Source organism: Natrix helvetica (genome assembly GCF_964273705.1).
Source record: "Natrix helvetica genome assembly, chromosome: 4".
Taxonomy (NCBI): Eukaryota; Metazoa; Chordata; class Lepidosauria; order Squamata; family Natricidae; genus Natrix; species Natrix helvetica.
Genome location: NC_138550.1, coordinates 23,241,018 through 23,264,625, shown reverse-complemented (window position 1 = coordinate 23,264,625; position 23,608 = coordinate 23,241,018). Strand labels below are relative to the sequence as shown.

At 39.1% G+C, this 23,608-nt stretch overlaps 1 protein-coding gene across 2 annotated transcripts; it reads left to right on the top strand.

The window, feature by feature from the left end:
* The first annotated feature begins 392 nt into the window (after positions 1-392).
* USP12 (ubiquitin specific peptidase 12) lies at positions 393-17,929 on the top strand. 2 transcript variants are annotated; one of them, XM_081951423.1, is made up of 9 exons: positions 393-530; positions 8,274-8,354; positions 9,060-9,273; positions 11,636-11,862; positions 12,886-12,962; positions 13,236-13,319; positions 13,537-13,734; positions 15,852-15,930; positions 16,226-17,929. In XM_081951423.1, the coding sequence occupies exons 1-9, from the start codon at positions 510-512 to the stop codon at positions 16,325-16,327; spliced, it is 1,083 nt and encodes a 360-aa protein (XP_081807549.1). In that variant the 5' UTR covers positions 393-509; the 3' UTR covers positions 16,328-17,929. The 2 variants fall into 2 exon arrangements, with proteins under 2 accessions (XP_081807549.1, XP_081807548.1); XM_081951422.1 differs by lacking the exon at positions 393-530 and adding an exon at positions 2,622-3,036.
* Positions 17,930-23,608: the final 5,679 nt, after the last annotated feature.

Here is a 23,608-nt window from a genome sequence, read left to right as displayed (position 1 = left end):
TCTCCTGTGGCGTTTCATCGCCCTTAGCTCCCCGTTAAACCAGGGGGCCCGGGTCGATTGTTGCCATCGGAGAGGCCGCAAAGGCGCAACCCGGTCCAAGGCTCCGGCGGCCGCATTAATCAAACCAAGTAAATCAAACCTCCTGAATTAAGAATCATGAAATATAAATAAATCCTACCCATCCAATCCCATGTTAATGTCTATGGCAGCTGAGCTGATTTGTTTATTAATTTAGCTGCAATTTATTGAGAAATGGCTTTGGATAGGTCATTTTCTTATGGTGGGATCCTCCGAGGCTGCCTTTATTCCCACATATTAAACTATTGAAAAATAATCTCAGCTGTTTTAGATTGAACAGGGGAGCAACTGATTTTGCCACCTCCCTCCCTATTGAAAAATCTTAATTACAAGTATTCACCTCCGCCATTAATTAAGAATGTGGAAAGGCCACTGGTTCACTGTCTTTGAATTTGCTTTCTTGGTGAGCTGAGAGGATCATTCATTACCTCATGTGGTGTTTTCATTTTAAGGTCAGTGATGATGTTTTTGAGAGTTGGGAAATGAAAATAAGGGTCCTGTGATATGGGAACTAAGCAAGTGCAAAACCATAGATTGCTTGTGGAAAGCCTTAAAGAAGATGAAACAAACATAGGAGGAATAGGGCTGTCAGTGGCTGTTAAACTCAATGGCTTACCTGTTCACATTTTAATTATTCCTGCAATGCACTATTAGAAATAAAATGAAGAGAATTTTAAGAAATATTTTGCCATATTTTGCTATATTCAGAGATGGATGGCATTACCTGATTCATTGCCACCTTTAAACTCTCAGTCTTGGTTCTTCCCAAGTTATTTGCACTTGCCCCACCCCTACAGCACTAACTTCTGCTTTTTAAAATTTATAGCGTTTCTACATTCTTTCCATTAGGACCTTATGTTTTACTGTATACACAAAAGTTTGTTTTCAAAGTGTTGACATAATAAGCAACCATTACTATAGATTAGAGAATCTGAACAATAGTCAAAACGGCTTGAGAACAGAGGGAAAATGAAAAACTGCGGTAATGAAAATGAAAAAACAGTAGAAGTTCAGTAGGAAGACAGCATTTACATCTATGTAAATGTTCCAAATCTGCAGAGAGAACTGCCTGTTGCCTTATTCTATTATCATTTAAACATTGGTGATAATTATTTGACAAGTTTTTTATTCATTCAATTTGTATAGACACTCTTCCCAAACCTGGGTTATTGGATAGCGAACAATCATAAAAATAAAATGGAAGAAAATTTGAATAAGTTGGGTTTCTCTACTTTTTTGTATTATGTACTAGATTTAATGTGTCAGTAGGTATAAACACAGGTGGTATAAATGTCATTTAAATCCTTTCATATTGCTAGACTTTGGAGTACCTGAGGCTATCATTCCTGTCACCCCAAAATCTGCCTTCTGTAAGAATATGCATATATTGATATATAGGCTATCCTGTTTAATTAATCAGTAAATCTGATGAAACCGGTGGAATATATTGTGCCAGTTTGTATAAAATATAAGATTAAACCACGATTAAACTAACTTAAACTACTTGCAATTATACTTCAAGAGTGCAAACCTATTGCAGAGGGATAGAAACAGAGGGATAAAATCAAGATCACGTGAAGTGTTAATACCACTTTATAATGCCTTGGTAAGATCACACTTGGAATATTGCATCCAGTTTTGATCACCACAATGTAAAAAAAAAATGTTGAGACTCTAGAAAGAGTGCAGAGCAGAGAAACCAGGATGATTAGGGAACTGGAGGCTAAAACATATGAAGAACAATTGCAGGAACTGGGTATTTCTAGTTTAATGAAAAGAAGGACTAGGGGAGAAATGATAGGACTGTTCTGCTATCTCAGGGGCTGCCACAAAGAAGAGGGAGACAAGCTATTCTCCAAAGCACCTGAGGGCAAGACAAGAAGCAATGGGTGGAAACTAATCAAGGAGAGAAGCAACTTAGAACTAAGGAGGACTTTCCTGACAGTTACAACAATTAATCAGTGGAACAACTTGCCTCCAGAAGTTGTGAATGCTCCAAACACTGGAAGTCTTTAAGAAGATGTTGGATAGCCATTTGTCTGAAATGGTATAGGGTTTCCTGCCTGGGCAAGGGGTTGGACTAGAAGACCTCCAAGGTCCCTTCCAACTCTGTTATTCTATTCTATTGCAAGAAATCCCACGCACGGCGGGGACTATAGTCAAAGCTAAACGGACAAATAAACCTTCGACTGATAGAAGCGAATCCTTGTGAGGATTTTATTGGCTGTGATATTCCACCATGCTACTACGCCACGGCAAGACGATTAACCCATAGCCTACGAAGCCATAAATCATGGCTTTTACACCCCACGTCCCCAAGCAAGTTTCAGCACGGCTCGAGGCGGGACCCCGGGTGTTTCGGCACCCGCGTTGACATTTAAAATAAGACCCAGCAGCAGCTTGGAACCGAGCATCTCTAAGACCTTAGAATAGCAAGGGCGGACAGGGAGAGCGTTGGAATAGCGAAACCCGATTGGTTGAGCTCGAGGTTCCGGCGAAACAGGGAACGGCCCGCAGAGCGAGGCGACCAGGGGCGGGCGCGCGCGCGCGCATGTGTGGGCGGAAGAAGGGCCGGTCCGCGCAGCGGTGTGTGTGTGTGTGTGTATGTGTGGTGGTGCGCGCGCGCGCGCGCGAGGATCCTGCCCGAAGCGAAAGCGGGGAGGGGGACGGTTGGTCCCCGAGGGCAGGACGTAGAGCAGCGCGTTGCCGCTCTCGCCTTTTCGACGGGCCGGAGCTGTTGACGGGGCCGTTTCGTTTAGGCGGGGCGGAGCCCTGGTTGGGTTCCTCTGTAAGCTGCTTGAGGGTGGCGCCGCCGGGCTGCCCTCTTCCTTCCTCCTCCTCAGGCGGGACTCCCCCCGGCCGGGCTCGGCTCGACGTTGTGATTGGGTGGAAGAAGATGGCGCTGCGCGGATGGAAATCCTAATGACAGTCTCCAAAATAGCCTCCATCTGTACCATGGTGAGTGTGAGGGGAGGCGGTGCCCCCCCTCCCGGTTCGCTCGCCCTTTGGGGCCCAGGCGCCGCGGCCGGGTGAGAGTAGGGCCGCCGGGTCGGGGAATCTGGGCGGAGCCCGGGCGAAGGTGTGCCTTACGCTTCATTGGGAAGGACGGGTGGGGGGGGCGTGTGTCAAGGGATGGGGGGGGCGTTGGGGGTCCCCTTTTCCCTGAGAAGGGTTTCTTCCAGGCGGCAGAAACGGGAGCCTTGTGTCCTCCTCGTGCCTATTTACTCCCAAGTAAAGCCCATGGAATCAGACCAGACTTCCATACATACATACCTGTCAAAAAGGGCATGTTAGGACTTAATAGAAGGCGATCTCGAAAGAGGCGTGCAGAGATATTTGGTGGGATGCAATCCCTGATCTTGGGGCAAAAAAGGCTTCTACCAAAAGAAATCTAAGCCTGCAATTTGGTGTGGCGCAAATCTTTCTAGATTTCCTCAACAAAGTCGGCTTTAGCCAAATGAGGGTGGGGAGGGGGAGACTCCTGTGAGTCCCTTGGACTGCAAGGCAATCAAACCGGTCAGTCCTAGAGGAGATCAACCCTGACTGCTCTTTAGAAGGCTAGATCCAGAAGATGAACTCAAATATTTTGGCCACCTGATGAGAAGGAAGGACTCACTGGAGGAGAGCCTAATGCTGGGAAAGACTGGGGGCAAAAGAAGAAGGGGACCACAGGGAATGAAGTGGCTGGATGGAGTCACTGAAGCAGTTGATGTTGGTGTGCACTTAAATGGGCTCCAGAGGATGGTAGAGGACAGGAAGGCCTGGAGGAACGTTGTCCATGGGGTCATGATTGGTCGGACAGGACTTCGCAACTAACAACAAGAAGTGGGGAGAGGAATAACTTTGCATTGAAATTTGGTGGGAGAAAAAATAACTTGTTGATGCCTTGCAAATTATCAAGAACATTTCCCAGGAGAGCCAGATGTTAATTTTGCTCAAAGCTCTAGAGAGGGTGAAGAGGCAGGAATGACACAAAAACAGAAAAACTTGAGGAAAGGAAAAGAAATTTGGAGGTGGGTGTGGTGAAAGGAGAAGTTTAAGTAGAACAAATTTAGTACACAGGTAGAGGGGTCATGTTGCAATATGGAGTTTTTAACATGAATGGTGTTGGGATCTGTCCCAACTCGTTGAAAATGGTTTAGTAGTACAGCAGAACAGTGAAGTGTTTTTATATTTATATATACTGCATTTGTGGATTTTTAACCACTCTGTAATTTTTTAAAAGTATCTTAATCACGTCAAAGTCTCTAGTAGCAGACCTTCTTATGAAATATGATTTAGAAGAGAAATAGACATTATATACCCCTTTGGGTATGCTGATTGTTGTTTTTTTTAATCATCCTTTACTCTTTGGCAGTGTAGTTTAAAGTAAGTATGGAGACTTTTAGAGCCATTATACTTGTTTCTTCTTTCAGCGTAATGCAAAAGTTCTTTGTGAAGCCAAGTTAAAAGCTCCTTTTCCTCAGGAAACAAAATAGTTATTATTTTACAGAAGTTTATAAATTATTATCTAGGTCTAATTGATTCATAATACATTTACCTTACAGTCCCCTATTTCTCAGGCAAATTACTTTCTCTTGTTCATTCTGCCCTTTAAACTTCCCCAATGCAAAAAAAAAAAAAAAAAGACTGACGAATCCCACACCCTAGAGAGATTCCAAGTAGTATAAATGGGATCCATAAAGTTTGTAGGTTGTGTGCCCTTCATTTAGATTACTTTTCCAAAACATAAATGAAATAATCATTTTTGTTGATACTAACTTTCCCAGTTTAGTTAGCAATAGTGTATGAAAATCGGTATTCTCAAGCCAGCTACCCAGATCAAAGTGTAAGTTGTTATATTGAATTATCACTTTTCTGCAGTTATATGTAATCTTAATAGTCAACAAGAAGGGATTCTGACTAGTTATTACATAAAATAAATATAATACCAAAAATGCTTGGTAAGTAACCAAGAAGACAAGGATAACTACCGTAACAGGTGCTTATCAAGTGAAGTAACAAGAAAAACAGAAGTTAGGGACAGCAAAAAGCCACTATGTGCTCTGATTGATTATGTGTTGAGCTGTGAGGAACTGTGAAAAGGTGGTTTTCTTGAACAGCTGTGGATTGTAGGTAGAGTGTCCTGAGAGCTGCTGTTTGCCAAATAGGAATTGAATGATTGTTTCCTGTTGAATAAGCAAAGACTAATAATATTTTAAAAGGCAGGTTCCAGAGAATGAGATCATGAGAAAACAGTGAATAATAGTAGATTGGTGAAAAGGTTTAGGTAGGAAATCCCTAAGATTTCTTTCAACATAAGAGTTAACTATTTTTGGTTAAAATAAGAACCTGTAATGGAATAAGAAAAAAATAAAAGCCATTGGGGTGTCCAAAAATTGGTGAAGATGAATGTATATGGATATGCAGTTATGACCAATAGCACATAATTGCCAAGAATTCCAATTAGGAAAAATGGAGAACAATAGAACATGTCAATATGGTTACATATGTTTAATAAAAATAAAGTTATATTAATTGGGTTTCCACAAAGATACATTTTGGGTGTACATTTTGAGTGTACGGTTTATAGAGTCACCATACTGCCCCCAGCAATTTGGGTCTTCATTTTACCCACCTTGGAAGGCTGGAAGGCTGAGTCAACCTTGAGCCTGGTGAGATTTGAGTTGCCAAATTGCAGGCAGTCAGCAATCAGCAGAAGTAGCCTGCAGTACTCTGCACTCTAACCACTACACCACCGTGGCTCATAATGAAATTTACCATATACCATTACAACTTTTTCCAAGTCGGAAACAAAATGAAGTATAGGATGGACTAGTTGACTTAGTAATAACATTAAGTAGTTGATTGTGAGCCAAAAATATACTAATAATGTGATAGGACTACAAAAAAAATGTAGTTATAGCCTGGGTTAATAGAAGAATAATTTCCAAATTATGTGTGTCACTCGGAGTAAGGGCTAGGGTTCCAGTTGCCGCCGTTAAGCAAATCCTACACTGTTGCAGCATCCTCTAGTCACCCCATTGCCATTTTCCATTTCCTCTTGGCTTCCCCATTGGCTTTGCTTGTTAGAAGCCAGCAGTGAAGGTTGCAATTGGTGATCACTTGACTGCAGAATTTTCTGGCTGTTGTAATTGCAAACTGGTTGCCAAGTGCCCAAATCGCAGTCACGTTACCATGGGGATGCTGTGACAGCTGCAACTATGAGAAACATTGTAAGTTCCCTCGTTCAGCACTGTCATTACTCCAAATGGTAACTGGAAAAGTGGTCACTGAACAAGGGCTGCCCTTATCATGTTTCTCCTCCCTTTCTGCTTCTTCAGGCTAAACACACCCAATACCTTTAACAGTTTTTCTTTCTAGTCCCTTATCATAGTGATTGGTCTCATCTAGACATAATCTAGGTTATTGATGTCCTTCTGAGAATATAGTGCCTGGAATTGAATCCAGTATTTGTAGGAGCCCTCTGACTAATACAAAATGAAGAAAAGGAATGACTTCTATTGGTCTTGATTCAGTACCACTGTTGATGCAGCTGAGGATTTTGCTTATTTTACATTTGAGTCACAATGTTGGTTCATGTTCAGGTTGTGATCCACTAAAGGTGCCCACATTTTTTTCCTGCATATACACTTCAGATGTGCCCTTCTCATCCTGTACTTACGTCTTTGATTTGTCCTACCCAGATGAACTTCGCATTTGTTGCTGTTAAAATTCATCTTTCAGGTTTTTGTCTAGTGTTACAACTTATTAATGCTGTCCTCTAAAATGTTAGCTATCTCTCCTCCTTACTGCAGAATTTATTATCGTTTTTTTGGCTCCTCATTCATTCAGGTCCTACAAGCTCTGATATTTCCCATGATGTTTCCCTTCAGTTTGAAGCAGGGTATTTACTGTTGTACACTTATTGAATATGATTGTGCATCCAGTTCTGTATCCATTTAATGATAGTAAAGCCCAATCCACATTTGTCACCTTCTCTAGTAGAATATCAAGTGAGACCTTGTTGAGTGTTTTGCTAAAACTACTCATCTGCTCTTTTACAAATCTTGTCTTTATTCTTCTAATACAGATAGTCCTTGACTTACATTTAGTGAAAGTTACAACAGCACTGAAAAAAGTGAGATGACTGTTTTTCATACTTGAGCATCCCCATGGTCATGTGATCAAAAATCAGACACTTGGCAATTGATTCATATTTATGATGGTTGCAGTGCCCTGGTGTGATCTTTTTGTAGCCCTCTGACAAACAAAGTCAATGGGGAAGCAAGAGTCACGTAACAATCATGTTACTAAATTAACAACTGCAATGGTTCACTTAACAACTGTGGCAAGAAATTTCTGGTATCAGAAATAACTTTAGAACAATATTTCTTTTTTAGAAATAGACTGATTGATATCTTACGTTCTATCCAGAAACATTAGTGCAAGAATGATACATGTGTGCAAGCACACATGTTGTTAGAAAAAAAGTTCAAAACAACAATTTGAAATATTTTTATTAATTTAAACATTACCTTTGGATTCTTTTTATTTAATTAATCTAAAAATTCATACTTTGTACAATTTGTAGTTTTATTTTTGTTTATACACGTATAACTGAAAATACCTTGTGGTATAAATTATGTTATCCATATCAGCTCCATTATGTACTAAATACAATTCCATAATTTTTTATAGTGTTTTTTTACCCTTGTGCCCGAATTATTATCTTTCAGCTCTATAATCTATTTTGAACTTTTTTTATTTTAGAAAAGCATGTAGTCTTATTAATGTTTAGGTATATAGCTGATTGGAAAAATTGTAAGTTTACAATAGTAACATTAACCATAATTAAAGATGCCTAGTATAAGATTCTTCCACCTATATACACATAAATGCTTATTACATGGATGAATATTCTTTCTACCATATCTAATATTAACAATGTATGGGTTTGTCTTAGTATTATAGGAAAAATTAAGCTGGGAACAATGGCCAGGCCAGTCTAATTTCCTATTTGGTATACCATTAGCTTTATTATTTATTAATCAAATTTGCTTGAAATTTTATAGCTTACAAAATATTATAAATTAAAGCATTATTATTTCTCCCCATAATTTATTTAGTTCTTTCTTCAATAAACTACTTAACTTTTATAGTCAAAGTGTGCCAGAAAATAATTGCTCGTAAATACTATTTTTTCCCCCTCTTAGGGCGCTAATGCCTCAGCCTTAGAGAAAGAAATTGGTCCAGAACAATTCCCAGTCAATGAACATTATTTTGGTTTAGTAAATGTAAGTTTCATATTTTGCTTGCTTAGAAAAAAGTGGAATTAATAATGTAAAATAAGAAAGTTGTTGAAAAAGGGTTTGCCAGTACATTAGAGATTGATATTTTTGAGAAAATAATAATAAAAGTGACTATGTTTTTAAATTAATTTTAATTAATTCAATGTAATGAACAATGTTTAATGTATTTAATCTTGATATAGGTCACAAATTATTCATAACTGTAATCCTAATTAATATGCTAAGGTAATATGCTTTTCAGAACAGTATCATTTCTACCAAGTAAATTGGAGAATCCTTAAGGAAAGTAGAAATTATAATTATAGACAAATTATCTAGCTATTTCAGGAACATATTGGGTATATTTTGGTTTTGTTCATGTACAAAATATTAGTGTAGTATGGTATAGTATTATACCAGCATGCACATGCTGGATATCAAAGATATTAAGAAAATTCTCTACTTTTATGGTGGAATTTTCAGAATTACTTAGCAAATCAATTGTAGAAATATAAAAGCATTATATAAAATATAAGTAAAATATTACCCAGGTGTCAGTAAACAAGTGCATGATTGCTGGCCATTATATTTATCCCTGATTAATAGATTATGTTATTCTTCAGAATCCAGAAATCATAATATGCTTTAACAAATTTCTTTCTGCATGCCATTTGCTTACTTATCTAACTTAATTGACAATTTGTTTTCTAGTTTGGAAATACATGCTACTGTAATTCAGTTCTTCAGGCACTTTATTTCTGTCGACCATTTCGAGAGAAGGTCTTGGCATACAAGAGTCAGCCCAGAAAAAAAGAGAGTCTTCTCACCTGCTTAGCTGATCTCTTCCACAGTATAGCCACCCAGAAGAAGAAAGTTGGAGTGATACCTCCTAAAAAGTTCATAACAAGACTACGAAAAGAGAATGGTAAAATTTTATTTTGTTGTTGTGAAGACTCTGCCTTTAACTAATTTAATCATAAAATGGGCATTTCTCTCTATTGATTTGTTCCCAGTATTCTTACTTGGACTGATCTTCAAAATCCAAACCTTTAAAATTTTGTCATAAAAGTCCTATTCTTTTCTTTCTAAGTCCAATCTTCCTTAAAACACATTTATTTTAAATAAATAAGATAGTGCTTGATAGCATCTGATTGAACAAAGATTGAAAATGCCTGAAGACACAGTTTCAGTAAAATAGCAGTCAGTAAAATTTTGATAAGACTACAAAATAATTGAATTTGATTAGCACAACTAATATAATAAAAACATTCTGGTAAACAAAACCAGTCTTAGCTTGGTGTCTAAATGGTAACACGGAAGATGACATGTTGAAAATCCCTAAGGAAGCCAAAGTTATTATGATTTACTGTAAACACCAATGTTTTGAATAGAGTTTAGAAATGGATTTGTAGATACTGAAGATTTTTCCTATTAGTAAAATGTGATCACAATAGCCCTCTGAATAACTTATTTAAAATAATAGCTCACAGATATAGGTTACTCTCTCCCTTACTTAAGAATGCACAGCTAGCTGACTAGACTAGGTACTCTTTCCAATACAAGTGAGACACTATCATCCACAACAATGGGATAATTCATTCAAAGAACGTCTGTTATCTACTAATTCCAGGCACCTATTCAGTTTATTCTAACTGAAATGAAAATGAACTGAAACTGTGTTTTTAGCTTGCCGATCTCCAGATGACCTTTCCCTCAGCTTTACACAAATATTATTAAGCAGGAGGGAGAAAATGAAATGATATGTTGCCAAGCATAAAGCATAAATTCTCTAACTTTTAATTTTAAAAATTAAAAAAAACTCTACAACTGGAATTGAACATTTGTTAAACTGATTTAGAAAGATACCTTGCTTATTTATTTTATACATTTGCAACTTTTTCCTTTAGTGAAATTCTTCAGTTCTACTGGGATGCAAACTTTTTTTTTACAAGCAACCAGATGGAGACCTATTTGTCTCTTTGATTTATTGTTGCTCCTCAAATACAATTGCATTGTGAAGATGTTTTGCATGGAATAAGGAACTCATGATTATTTCATTTGACCAACCTTTGAACAAATCATTTATATCTGGGGGTACGCCTTCTGTTTATTCCTAAAGGATACCATTTTATTAATTTGATCTAATGTCTGCTTAGTTAAGACAAGCCCGTAGGTGAATTACAGATAAAATTATTAAGCAGTTGTGAGGAGCAAAACATCAGGCAATTACGGAAACAAATTACTATTCTCATAGGCTATTCCCACAGGCATTGGGGCTGTGCATTGTTTTGGATTGGCTTCCAGAAGTCCTTTGAGCACTCAATCCAAGAAAGCATGTATCTGTAGCTCTTTAAAGCAGCCATGCCTTTTCAGAGCTTCATATTAAATAATAGATCATATCTACTATTGGGTGGAAGCAGGCTTCAGTACTGTAGATATATTTTTCTGTTGTTTGAAAAATATTTTCAGTCTTCTTCAATATGCTCCTAGAAAGACACCAGGGATAAAAAATGACACCCCTCCCCCATTTTTGAAAATTTAAGTATATATAGAACCAACTTCCAATAACACACCTGAAATAATATAAAGTACTGGAGTCCAGAATATATATTCCATCCTGAGTTGGCCTCCTCAGGGTGCTGTCGGCCAAGCAGTGTCGGCTGGTGACCCCCAGGGGGTGAGCCTTCTCTGTGGGAGCGCCTTCCCTCTGGAATGAGCTGCCCCCGGAGCTCTGCGTAATCCCTGACCTCCGGTCCTTCCGACGCGCCCTAAAAAGTTGGCTTTTCCAGCAAGCCGGCCTGGCCTGTTAATGTTAATGTTAATTTTAATTTATTTTAAATGTACTGTTTCTTTTTTTTAAAAAAAATCGGTTTGGTCTTTTTGGAATTGGGTTTAATCTTTTTTTAACTTTTGTGAGGTGTGTTTTTAATGTTGTACGCCGCCCTGAGTCCTTTGAAGAAGGGCGGCATATAAATCCAAATAAACCTTAAATCCAAATAAACCTTAAACCTTAAACCTGTTGCAGTTGGTTTTAGGGTGTTTTGGATCACACTAAATGTATGAAGTAAAGTTGGGAGACTGAAGTTGGAATGTTGAACAAAATTCAATTTCAAAGCTTAGGTAGCTCAACCCTCTGCTTTATATGAGAGTTCTATGGTATAAGAAAGTTGGTTAGGCAGGATGTGTATAATAGCTTTCTGATATTGTTTGTTCCCAGCAATTGCTTTTAAAATGTATTTACAGTATCTAGCCAAGAAGTAGATTAAACATATCGATTTTTTTTGTAGAGCTGTTCGACAATTATATGCAGCAAGATGCACATGAATTTTTGAACTATTTACTGAATACAGTGGCAGATATTTTGCAAGAAGAGAAAAAACAGGAGAAAAAGAATGGTCTCCTACCTAATGGCAGCATCGATAGCGAAAACAATAATTCCCCAGATCCAACATGGGTTCATGAAATCTTCCAGGGAACATTAACCAATGAAACAAGGTGTCTCACCTGTGAAACTGTAAGCATCTTCTACAAATCTGTCTTAATTTTCAGTATTTATTTATCAATTTTTGAAACTGGCCATCTCCCTTGCAGAGGGACTCTAGGTGATGTACAAATAACATATTGAAACATACAAACAGTCTACAAATTTAAAAAGAGGCAAGGATGATTAAAATTCAATGTTAAATAATTAAAAGGGGGAGAGAGCTTTCGGGATGCTAACTAGCCCCATGGTTATGTATTCATCTGCGCGCCCAAAGCAAGGCCTCAGAGCCATGTTTTCACAACCTTCCAAAAGGCCAAGGGAGAGGAGGCCCGCCTGACCTCTGGACAGGGAGCATGTTCCAGAGGCAGGGGCAACAGGAGACAAGTCTCTCTTCCTGGATCCTGCCAGTCAGAATTGTTTGGCTGACAGAGTCCACAGCATATCTTCCCTGATCAGATAATATATAAAAACAAAATATTGTTTTTGGTAGTGGATCAAAAGCTGAGTATAAAATATTGATATGAATTTGAGTTGTGTGTGATTTCAATAAACCTTTTTTCATAGCCTGACTTAATAGAATTGAACTACAGATGTTTATTTGTGTGCAAGGACTTTTTTATAGTAATGTAATCTAAATTTCTAATATAAAAAAGTTAGGTAACAGATGACATTTAGAAAAAGTGAGTATGGAAATATTATTCCTTATGGGGAAAAATTATTTGGTACTTATCATGCCTCCCAGAACTGATAAGTACCGAGATACCACTGTATTGCCAAGAGAAGTGAATCAATTTCTTTCAGTGTAAAAGGATAAATCAAGAGAAGATCCCTGAAATTATTTGGCATTTACTGTGCTTTTAATAGTGGAATATAAACAAATGGAGAGATGAAAATAATATCATTTTTTCTCTAAGAAGAGTGGATTTTGTTAAAAGTTTGGTTACCATTATTAATTACCATTATTGCTTTAAGCTAGTTCATCAATTTTTAGTTTTTAAGGTCCTTCAAAAATATTCATAAATAGATAATTATACAATTATTTTTAACATGCAGATAAGCAGCAAAGATGAAGATTTTTTAGATCTTTCTGTTGATGTGGAACAAAACACTTCAATCACACATTGTTTAAGGTACATTCAATAACTTATCTCTGATTCTGTCCTTATAAGCATATAAATTTAAAATTAAGTAAAATGGTTTTATTAGACCAGTTTTAGATTAATAAACTTTATAACACTTTTTATATTCTTCCTTAATTGAACTCGAACACTTACCTACTTAGTGCATATGTTTCAAATATGCCATGCACAGTTTAGTATGAAAAATATTTCAGTGAGTAAATTCATAGTTGGACTTTAAATATAATTTATTCAAAAATGGATTTTTTTACATTCCCATTTTAGGGGTTTTAGCAACACAGAAACCTTGTGCAGTGAATATAAATATTACTGTGAAGAATGTCGCAGTAAACAGGAAGCACACAAAAGGTACCATATGTATTTATTTTGAGCGTTAGCAATATATACGTACATAAATTAACTGCATATTTTGAGTTTTTGCATTATGTAATTGCCTGGCTTAAACTTTCAGCAAATGAAGATAAATTGATAACAATTCTATTAATTTTTTATGACTTTGCAGACAGGTAGCAAAATAGACTTTGAAATCTAATTAAATATGATAATCAGTTTAATTTTGTTTCAGAATGAAAGTAAAAAAGCTGCCTATGATTCTTGCTCTCCATCTGAAAAGATTTAAATACATGGACCAGCTACATCGATATACAAAGCTCTCCTATAGGGTAGTATTTCCTTTAGAACTTCGGCTATTTAATACGTCTGGTGATGCCACAAATCCTGACAGAATGTATGATCTTGTGGCAGTGGTAGTTCACTGTGGAAGGTAATAAAATATATTACAATCTGTTTTTTGTTAAACAGTGCTGGAAAACAGTGCTATGTATATATGCTAAAAGTCCTAAACATAAAGTTTGAAATTGATTACATATGTAAAGTGGCATTAGTGCTAGGTGTATAAATGAGATGAGGAAATGCATCCATGTAACTCTATCCTCTTAACTCAAACCTTATTCTTATCTGAGTGATCCAGATTTATTTACCATATCGTCTGGGTAATATGGAATGCCGATGTATTACATAGGTCAGTGATGGCGAACGTTTTTCTGCTCGGGTAATAAAAGGGTGCATGCGTGCCCACACCCATAATGCAATGCCCTCCCCCCGCGCATGCGTGCACAGCCCTCTCGCATTCACCCCTGGACATGCACACAGGCCTTACTGAAGCCTCCAAAAGTTCGTTGGGCCTGTTTTTTGCCATCCACAGGCTCCAGAGTTTTTCCTGAAGCCTGGGGAGGGCGAAAACGGCCTCCCCCGCCCTCCAGAAGGCTGAAAATCAGCTGGCCAGTGCACACATAGGCACTGGAGCTGACATAGGACAATGCCTTGCATGTCCTCAGATATGGCTCCGGTTGCCACCTGTGGCACACGTGCCATAGGCTCGCCATCACAGGTTGCCTATGTTATAGCAACCAATTATATTTCTTCTTCAAAAATTTTCTCTTCAAAGTAATAGTAAGCAGTAGTCATGCTGTTAAGGTAGAGTAGCGCAGCATTTTTATATAATAGTCCTCACTTAACAACACAAATCTCCACTCCCCATTTCTACCTTTTTGGCTGTCCTGCTCTGTGCTGCCCCCAATGCCTTATGTTCTCTGCCCTCGCTGTCCTGGATTACAATACCCCTGCCACCCTCATCGCTCTTTGGTTTTCCCTGCACCCTCATCATCTTGCACTCTGCCACCTCATACACTGCTGCGTCTGCCTCTCTGTGCAACACTCCTCCTGCTGCCCACCTCTCCCTGTACCTGTGGCCTCTCCTGCCCCAGCTGACCTTCATTGTGTTCTTCCTCCTATTGCTAATGAGATGCATTCAGCCTGGCCTGTCATGAGCAAGGCAGCTGCCTAGGGCCTTCCTGAGGCTTTGCATGGCCTGCAGCCACCTTGCAAAAAGCCAGCATTGGTGCAACTCAGCAACCAGAGGAAAGAGAAGGTGAAGGTCAGTTGGAGGTGGTAGAGTGCAGGATGGTCCAGAGGACAGATATGGGAAAAGTGATAAATGGGTAGCGGAAGTTAAAATGGAGGTGAGTGTAGCAGGGCAAGAGAAGCATGAGTTTCTCACCTAATTATGTTCAATCCTGGCCTCATGATCACAACCATAATGACTGAAACTGCACTAAAGGTTACTTTTAACAGCCTGAACGTACAAGTGCCATTGCAGGACAAAAGTTGTATCTTTCATTTTTTAATAGTCTCATAAATAATAGATAATTTTAATTCTCTATTTCAAGGGCTTTTATGAGTGATTCTTTTAATTGCCTTCATTTGAGTGTCACTTTTTGTCTGAAAGTTGCCTTTTAAAAGATATTAACTGTCATTGTTTGGATGTATAATTTTTTATATCTTCCATAACAAGAAAATTATTTGTTGTTACTTCTTTAATTATTCATTACATTTTTATTCAGCCCATCTAATCTACAGTATAAGATAATTCTGGGTAGCTTTTTTAATAAGTTACAAGATAAGTTTTAAAAAATAAAGTATTAAAAGATTAAAACTACACAAATTATGATTTTCAAACCATACTGGAACCAGAATCAAGTGATGGACGGGGATAAGATCATCTTACCCTGTCAGCCATCTCCAGTGGTAAGCGTCCCCCTTGGGCCCTGGGCCAACCAGCAAAGGCAAGTTTTGATACCCTTCCGGAAATCTAAACGGATGGGAACCATTTTTACTTCCAGTGGTAGAATGATCCATCAGGATGGAGCCACATTTTTTTCTTCAGTAAAATAGTCAATAAAGATTATATATTATATATATAGAAAAAAGCCATAAAGATCATGAGGCCAAAGATTCTCTGTAGTATCATTTCATGTAATCCCTCCTCCACATAATATTGAATTTGAAGATGACATACTATTAATTACTTCCTTTTCACAGTGGACCTAACAGAGGACACTATATTGCTATTGTAAAGAGTCATGATTTTTGGCTGCTCTTTGATGATGACATTGTAGAGGTAAGAATTGTTACGATTCATTGATTGTAAAATTTATTCATTAAACTTATGTTTTTGCTATTTGGTTTTAGATGATTAAAACTAGAAGTATTTGGAAGCAACTTAATTGCTTTTGATATAGATCTGTTATTCCCCCCCCCCAAAAAAAAGATAATTGTGCATGTTTTTCTCAGTAAATACCTCTATTGCTGCAAGTGACAAATTATTTTGATATGCTGGTGCTAGAGTCATAGTTTTGCTACAAAAGTACAAATGATTGTTTTTGAGAAATGTATACACCTCTATTTTGTTTCAGAAAATAGATGCCCAAGCTATTGAAGATTTCTACGGGTTGACATCAGATATTTCAAAAAACTCAGAATCTGGTTATATTCTCTTCTATCAGTCCCGGGACTGAATGTGTCTAGGCAAAAAGTTACTTCCTGCCTCACTTTTCTGGATAACATGAAAATGACTTCATTAGAAGACAGTAAAAGCAGAGACAAAAGAACGATAATGCGGTTTGCGCTGCGACAAACCCAGGTATTCAGAGAGGCTTTCGAAAATCTTCATATTGTGCTCCATGAATTTGCTCAGGGGTCATAAGGACAAGGCTGATGCATCACAAATGCACTGGAGAAACAGATCAGCTACTCTTGTAAGAATTTCCCATCAAGCAAGTTGTATCTAACAGACTTGATCAGAAGTCCAATTTTGTGGATATATTTTCATAATCTTTGGCATATTTGATTTCTTGCCAGTGTTGTATCGAATGCAAGTGCAACAAAGCAATATAAATTTGGCACATTAATTTATTTGGTATTACTAAAAGTGCACATGATTCTTGATCTTGATTTTACCTATATTCAGTTTCTAGATTTTTTTGCACACATAAATAGAGAATTAGCCTAACAGTTGCTTTCTTGGCCAGAATAAATTTATAGCATATGGTTTTGTGACTGGAACCAAGAAGTCAAATGTGTTTTGCTTCTTGTAAGAAGCTTACATTACAGTAATAAGTACCTTTATGGGAACAGTTTTGAGTTTTAAACTTTCTATGGAGAAGAACTTGATTTATAATTATAATTTTATTTTTATTTATGTGTTACTGCAACTTCTAGAGTTTCTGTGTTTTATATTTCCACAATTTTTGGAACCTAGATTTGTATATTAGATTTTATTGGATTTAAATACTCTTTTACATTGTTCATCTACAAGATTTCTCAGAAAATATACTTTCAAAACCTAAACTAACCAGGGGAAAGTATGGAATTTGCTTCTTTAATAAGGAGCCAGTGTCTCTTTCTGTATGTTTCATGTATGTTATTTAAAGAATTTGAAGTGTCTGATGGTGTAAAACAGATTTTCTGTTTTATCATTGCTAAAATGGTATAGGTAGTCTTCTGTACCAATTTTTCTTTTCTAAGTCTTCTAAACACTCTGACTGCAATATAGGCCAGAATTGCCCATGCTTAATAGAACCAGGATGGGAAATATGTAATTTTGGTCTTTATTGTAGCATTAATTAAAATGTAAAATAGCTTCAGGATATCTCAGTTTCTGTGAATGCAATGGGTATCGATAGTTGAAAACTCCCAAAAGTCTTGTGAACGTTTTACCCACTAAAATTTTAAAATTAAGAAAAAGAATATTTTAAATTTGGTTATTTTAATCCTGAAAGCAAGGGATCTCTACATCATTGATATGTTGTCTGAGTGACAGTGGCTGAATGTAATTTGATGAAATAAAGCTAAATGCATATTTCCAGTTAGATCAATTGTGCCTTCATATTTTGGCACTCCTTCCTTTTCATCATAGTTTTGTTTTGCTGGCAGTGTTAGTATGAAACTGGTTTTGTCTGCTGCTATAATTAATGCATTCAGTTTACCTATACAGTTTAGCTCAGGAATTTAACATCATCAAACTGAACAGATTTTTAATGTAGGTTGTATTATTTAACTAATGTAAAAAAAATCATGTTAAATTGTAAAGATTTTTTTTATTAAAACATGTAAAGCTTTGTTTCATTTATTCTATCATCTTGCTGGGGGGGGGATTCCACTGAGAATGAATATTCATTTTTAAAAGTGATTTATATAAAAGTACATATTGTTTGGACTATTTATGGATGTTATGACTGCATAAAACTTGAATTCGGGATTACTGTCTTTGTCTGGTTGGAAACATCAGTATAATTTATTGCTTTCTACATATTTTGGAATATAACAACTATAATCCCTAAATATTGGCCATGCTGTGGAGTTGTGTTGTTGTTAGCATATGGCATTGTTACAATAGCCAGGAGACCACAATGCTGTTGCAGAGTAGTAGTTTGGCTTGCCAAAGCACCAACCCTGTTATAGGACACGTTTGCATGCTTCCCAAGGTGTGCCACAAGAGGGCGAGCTGGCTTTGCACCAGAGAGGAAGTCCTGCGGCTCTTTCTGCAGCATCACCCAAAGCCCCCTTCCCTCTCAGAACTGCCCCCTTCCCTCTCAGAACTGCCTCACACATGGGGATTGCAACCAGGAAGGTTCAGAGCTGTCACGAATCTGATTGCCTGCACAGAGCACCAGCTCATCTCCCCACCAAAGTGGTACCTATCTATCTACTTGCATAGAGGAACATGCTTTTGAACTGTGAGGCATACAGAAGCTGTGACAGGAGTTCACTCTGCCACAAATGTTTGGGCTCAAACCATCAGAACTGAGGTCATCTCCACTGTCATTGAGCCATTGCGCCTTTTCGGGGTTGTCTTGACTCCTGGTGAGTTTCCTAGGCAAGGTTTCAGAAGTGGTTTTCCATTGTCTTCTCCCTAAGGCAGAGAAAGAGAGAGAGAGAGACTGGCCCAAGATCACCCAAGAAGTTTCATGCCCTAGGCCAGACTAGAACTCACAGTCTACTAGTTTCTAGCCTTAATTCCTGCACCAAACTGGCCCTCTTAGTCCTAAATATCACACAAATTGCTCATCTCTTAAGAATATGCTCAGCTGTTTCCTTGCTAGAAATCAGAAGATCATTTTGGAATGATTCAACAACTTCAGTTTAAAATGCTGTGTGTAACTCCCACAAGTTTCATCAGACATGTTTAAAATTAGTTACATGTATTTTTTTTTATATTAGATACCTTGATGGTTAATCTAAAATGAAAGTAGGGGTTTCTGCTCAGTCAAAGAGAATTCAAGATGAAGGTCTGCTACAGTTTGTCCAAATAATTTTAAAGTATAAGGCTATGTAGTACATCACGTTCAAAGGGAAACATTTGGAACACTGACACCCATGTAGGACTCTAACAGACATACTTTAAAATAGATGCCTTTCATTTATTCATAATTTACATATAAAATGTTTACATTGCCTTAAGGAGTGTCAAACTGGCAGCTGTCCGGATGCGTCATATGCAGGCCACGCCCATCCCAGCTCCGTGAATGGGAAAATCCGCGAAAAGTACTGCGACGCGGCAAGTTTGACACCCGTGCCTTAAAATATTCTGTCATTCAAAAGGGCAACAGCAGCAATCCAATGCGATAATACATTTTTAGAAATATAACATTTTGACAATATTTACACATCTAGGCATCAAGTATTTCCTTCTAATTAGGGCCATTGAGTTTTAGAATAGCCATGATTTACTAGCTTCTGAATGGCCATTAAAATGAGAGCTATCCTCACCCGAGAGGTGTGAATCCTATTTTTAAGTCCCCTCCTACCATACTTCTCATTAGGTCGGATCCAGGAAGCACTCTGTTCACTGGGACTGATCAGGAAGAATCTGTTTGGGTTAGGCAGAATCGTCTATCCTTGATTATGGATTGGAGCCAGTAAACTCAGTTGTTAAAGTGATATCTAAGTGAAAAATCACATGAATATGTATGATTTTACTTCCCCTTCCCCTTGCGTTACAGCATCAGGAGGATTTAACCCCAAACAGGGAAGGTTTCTGGAACTTGTTTCATGAGGATGCTTGCTAAAAGGGCAAATCTTCTACTCCTTCTTCCCCATTCTCCTACCTTTTGGAATCTCAGTCCCAGGGGTACTTAGCAAGAAGAGAATTGATGTTACATTTATTGGAGAGGAAATTATTGCAAGACTTTTAGTAAGCAGGCACATAGACATCAGATACACATCAGATCCATTAGGGTCAGCTGGTTGCCTAGGAGATCCTCCATGAGCCTCTTAAGAAGAAATTAAAAACCTTAAATATGAAACTGTTTAGGGTCTTGTCCATTTCAGGCAATACCTGGTACCTGGCTGGAGGATTCTAATCAACAACTGTAATTAAGGCCGCTGAGCTTATTCAATTGCCTTTAGCTCACAAAGTGATACCTTGTTTAAGCAATTTCTCCACTGTGACGGAAAAGGGAGGGAGGGAAGTGGGCATAGGGCAATATATGTACCAACTGACTGTAATGTTGAACACGTGACTTAGGAAGAGATGTTACAAAGGTCATAAATGTGGGCCTTGGTGGTAAATTTACATTTTCATCACCACTGTAACTGCAAATGGTTTCTTAGGCAGTTGCTAAACCAAGACGATCTACACCAGTCCTGTCCCATTCCCTGAAAAGATGCCCTTAGTTAAGGTGTTCCTGACAACTGTTACGTGTGTACCCATCCATGCTGTGAATCACCACCACCATTTGAATCTTAAGAGCTGCACAGTCTTACTAAAGGTAGTTGAGCCTTTCAAAAGAACTCTCTTGTTTGCATAGCTGCTGCATCACAATTGGCTGGATCACACAACGTGTTAAGTCAAAGCGAAGCAAACCATGTTTCCTCATGTATCTTAGCATACAAGGACAAATGCTTTCAAGTATAGAAGAAAATGATTGAGACTTGCATCAGAATTTCTGCTGAATAATAAGGTCAGTGTTATCAAATACACGATGTTGGTTTTTAATTTTTGGCTTATTTTTGAACCTTAGAACATTTTGATTTTTAACATTCATAGAGCATTAATATTTTCATCATTTCAGTACAATATGCATATGCAAATCCTCAGTGAATCTCTCTCTCTCCAAATGAAAGACCACCTGTCTCCCATCTATTCCAATCGAAGGCCATGGGAGCCCTAGTGATGGAACAGGCCACTTGCTTAAGACCATCCAAGGCCTCCCCGACCTACTGAAATACGTCATGCTCCCCACAATTGCTTTCCCCACACCCAACCTGCCACATAGGGTCACTTACAATGCGAAGATATAGCAAGCTGTTTCCAGCCTCTCAGCTGCATTTAGGCTTGCGCAAGCCTCGCCCATCACTTTGTAGGCCAAAATGGAGGTTTGGAGGGGCAGGCTCTCCCCTCCAACGCTCCATTTAGGCCTGCGCAGTGCCGTGTGAGGCCTGTGCAGGCCTAAACGGAGCTCCATTTTGGCCTACTCAGTAGTAGGCGAGGTCTGTGCAGCCTAAATGGAGGTCCGTTTTAGCCAGCAGAGTGCAGGACATACGTTGCAAAGCCTCTGTGGTGGTTTGTAAGGGTGAACAACTGCCGTGGTGCTGCAAGATTCGTAGTTTCGGGACTTGTTCGTAAACACTAGAAGGCACTGATTGTGTAACTTTGAACATTCACTAAGGGAGCACTTGTAACCTGAGTATTACCTGGATACTAATAGGAGTACAGTGGTTAGCATGATTGACAAGCAGCAAGCCCGCATTAGAGACCCTAGTGCTGCTGTGAGGCAGGGTGAGCCCCTGTCCTTCACTCCAGCTCTTATTGGGGACATGGAAGGAGCTCCCAATTGGTGTCCGCACTTCTAAGTGACTAGGAGTGAGTGACTGTCTCAGAGGCTTTCTAGTGTAGAAAAGGACATAACTGGTGTGAAGGCCCTATCATCCCCTGCTGCCACATATTCTGAACAGGAGTTCTTGAGTCCAAGATGATTCATAAGTTGCACACCAGATGGGTGCAATTCCACCCAAGACCAAAGGCAGGATCCTCAAGATTTTTAGCCACTTTAACTTGTCCGGATTGAGCTAGAGTCTGTTCTTACCAATCCAGTTCTCACAGCCTTCAGACACTGGAAAAAGACTTCGACAGCCTCACTTAATTTGCCTTGGCTAATATAATATCATTGGGTATTATCAGCATGTTGATGGGATTAATTAATAAAGAGCTGTGCTGGTGCAGTGGTTAGAATGCACTACTGCAGGCTTCTTCTGGCTGCCAGCACTTCAAGTCTCGCCAGCTCAAGGTTGACTCATCCTTCCATGATCCTTCCGAGGTCAGTAAAGTGAGGATTTTGTGGATGGAATTGACATTTTAGTGTATTTTAAGAGCGACTCTACAAAACATAGGTACATATTTTGCACATGTTGTCCTCTAGCTGACTGCCTGCTAGTTTATCTGTGCCACCACTGAGTCTAAGATTGCACATTGTCAACAGTGTACCATGAATTGATAGTTGATTGGTCTTCCATAAACAACTTAGCAGACTGACCAGAGGGGGTGGTCAGCCTGTCCAACCGGTTCAGGCGAACTGATAGCAGAAATTTTTAATAGTTTAGAGAACCAGCAAATACCACCTCTGGCTGGCCCTGCCCCACCCCACCCTATATATTTTGCCTTCACCATGAGGCCCAGTTAATTTCCATGCCTCGCTGCCGTGCTTCGCCCGCTCTGCTCACCAAGAGTAAGAATGCTGCCTGCTCGTCCTTCGCCTCGGGTCAGGGCCCAGGGACATGCCATTCCATGGCTCCGGCCTTGTCCTGGGTCTCTGCCTGCATGGAATCCCCTCTGGCCTCAAAATACGCCCCCTCCCAGGCCAAAGCAATTTATTCAGCCTGCAGCCTGCCGCCTGCCACACTAGGCCAAAGGGCTGTAGGGGGGGAGAGTGGGCAGTTTGAGAATGGCCCGGACGGTTCTCAAGTCCCATCCGGAAAGCGCTGTGGCTGAGAGAAACAGCATTCAACATGGCTGCTGCTTCTCTGTGCCGCAGCGCTTTCCGGATGGGATTTAGAGGCAAGCGGTGGCTCACAGCTGCTAAATTGCACAAGACGCTCTTCCAGCAGTGCGGAGAGAAGCAGCCGCCGCCCTGGAGAGCAGAAATGGAGGGGAGCAGACCCTGAACGGCTGCTCAGTCAAGCCACGCCACATCGCATGGCGGAAGCCGCTCATGCGCGGAGGCCGTGCACATGCACATGTGCTGAAGCTGTGCATGTACATGGAAACCATGCATGTGCACATGCATGGAAGGCGTGCACACGCACAGAAGCTGCGGGTATGCACGGAAGCCGTGCACACATGCGCACGGTCATATTTTCAGCGAACCGGTGGAATTATTTGAAACCCACCACTGAGACTCGCCAAGTACTACTACCTAAATTCAGGATAAGGGTCAGCACTTCAATTTACATGGATCCTCCATTTTAATCAGTAGAAATACCTTTTTACTTTGCTCCCAAAATTTCAAGCTGAAATTTTCAGTTCAACTCATTCCAGTAACGTTATTACACATTAACCATGCTATTTGTGACCTTCAACAACCAAAAAGAGTTAAAATGTGTTCTTCCACCCCACCCCCAAGTCTTCCTGCCTATGTTTTGGAGAGTTGCAAGCGTTGGTGCATGCCAATGTCATTATAATGTAAACTATGAAAGAAGCTCAATTGCTTCCGATAATATAAGCAAACCATGAGCTGAGACATCATTTAGATAAAACAGACACCATGCTGTGCAAAGAATTCTCCAGAAAGACAGCAAAC

Excerpts from the sequence above, each read along its gene's own strand:
- USP12 (XM_081951422.1), top strand. The coding sequence starts at position 2,989 with ATGGAAATCCTAATGACAGTCTCCAAAATAGCCTCCATCTGTACCATG. Across the intron at positions 3,037-8,273 it reads TAGCCTCCATCTGTACCATG|GGCGCTAATGCCTCAGCCTT; the intron begins GTGAGTGTGAGG and ends TCCCCCTCTTAG. Across the intron at positions 13,320-13,536 it reads AAACAGGAAGCACACAAAAG|AATGAAAGTAAAAAAGCTGC; the intron begins GTACCATATGTA and ends ATTTTGTTTCAG.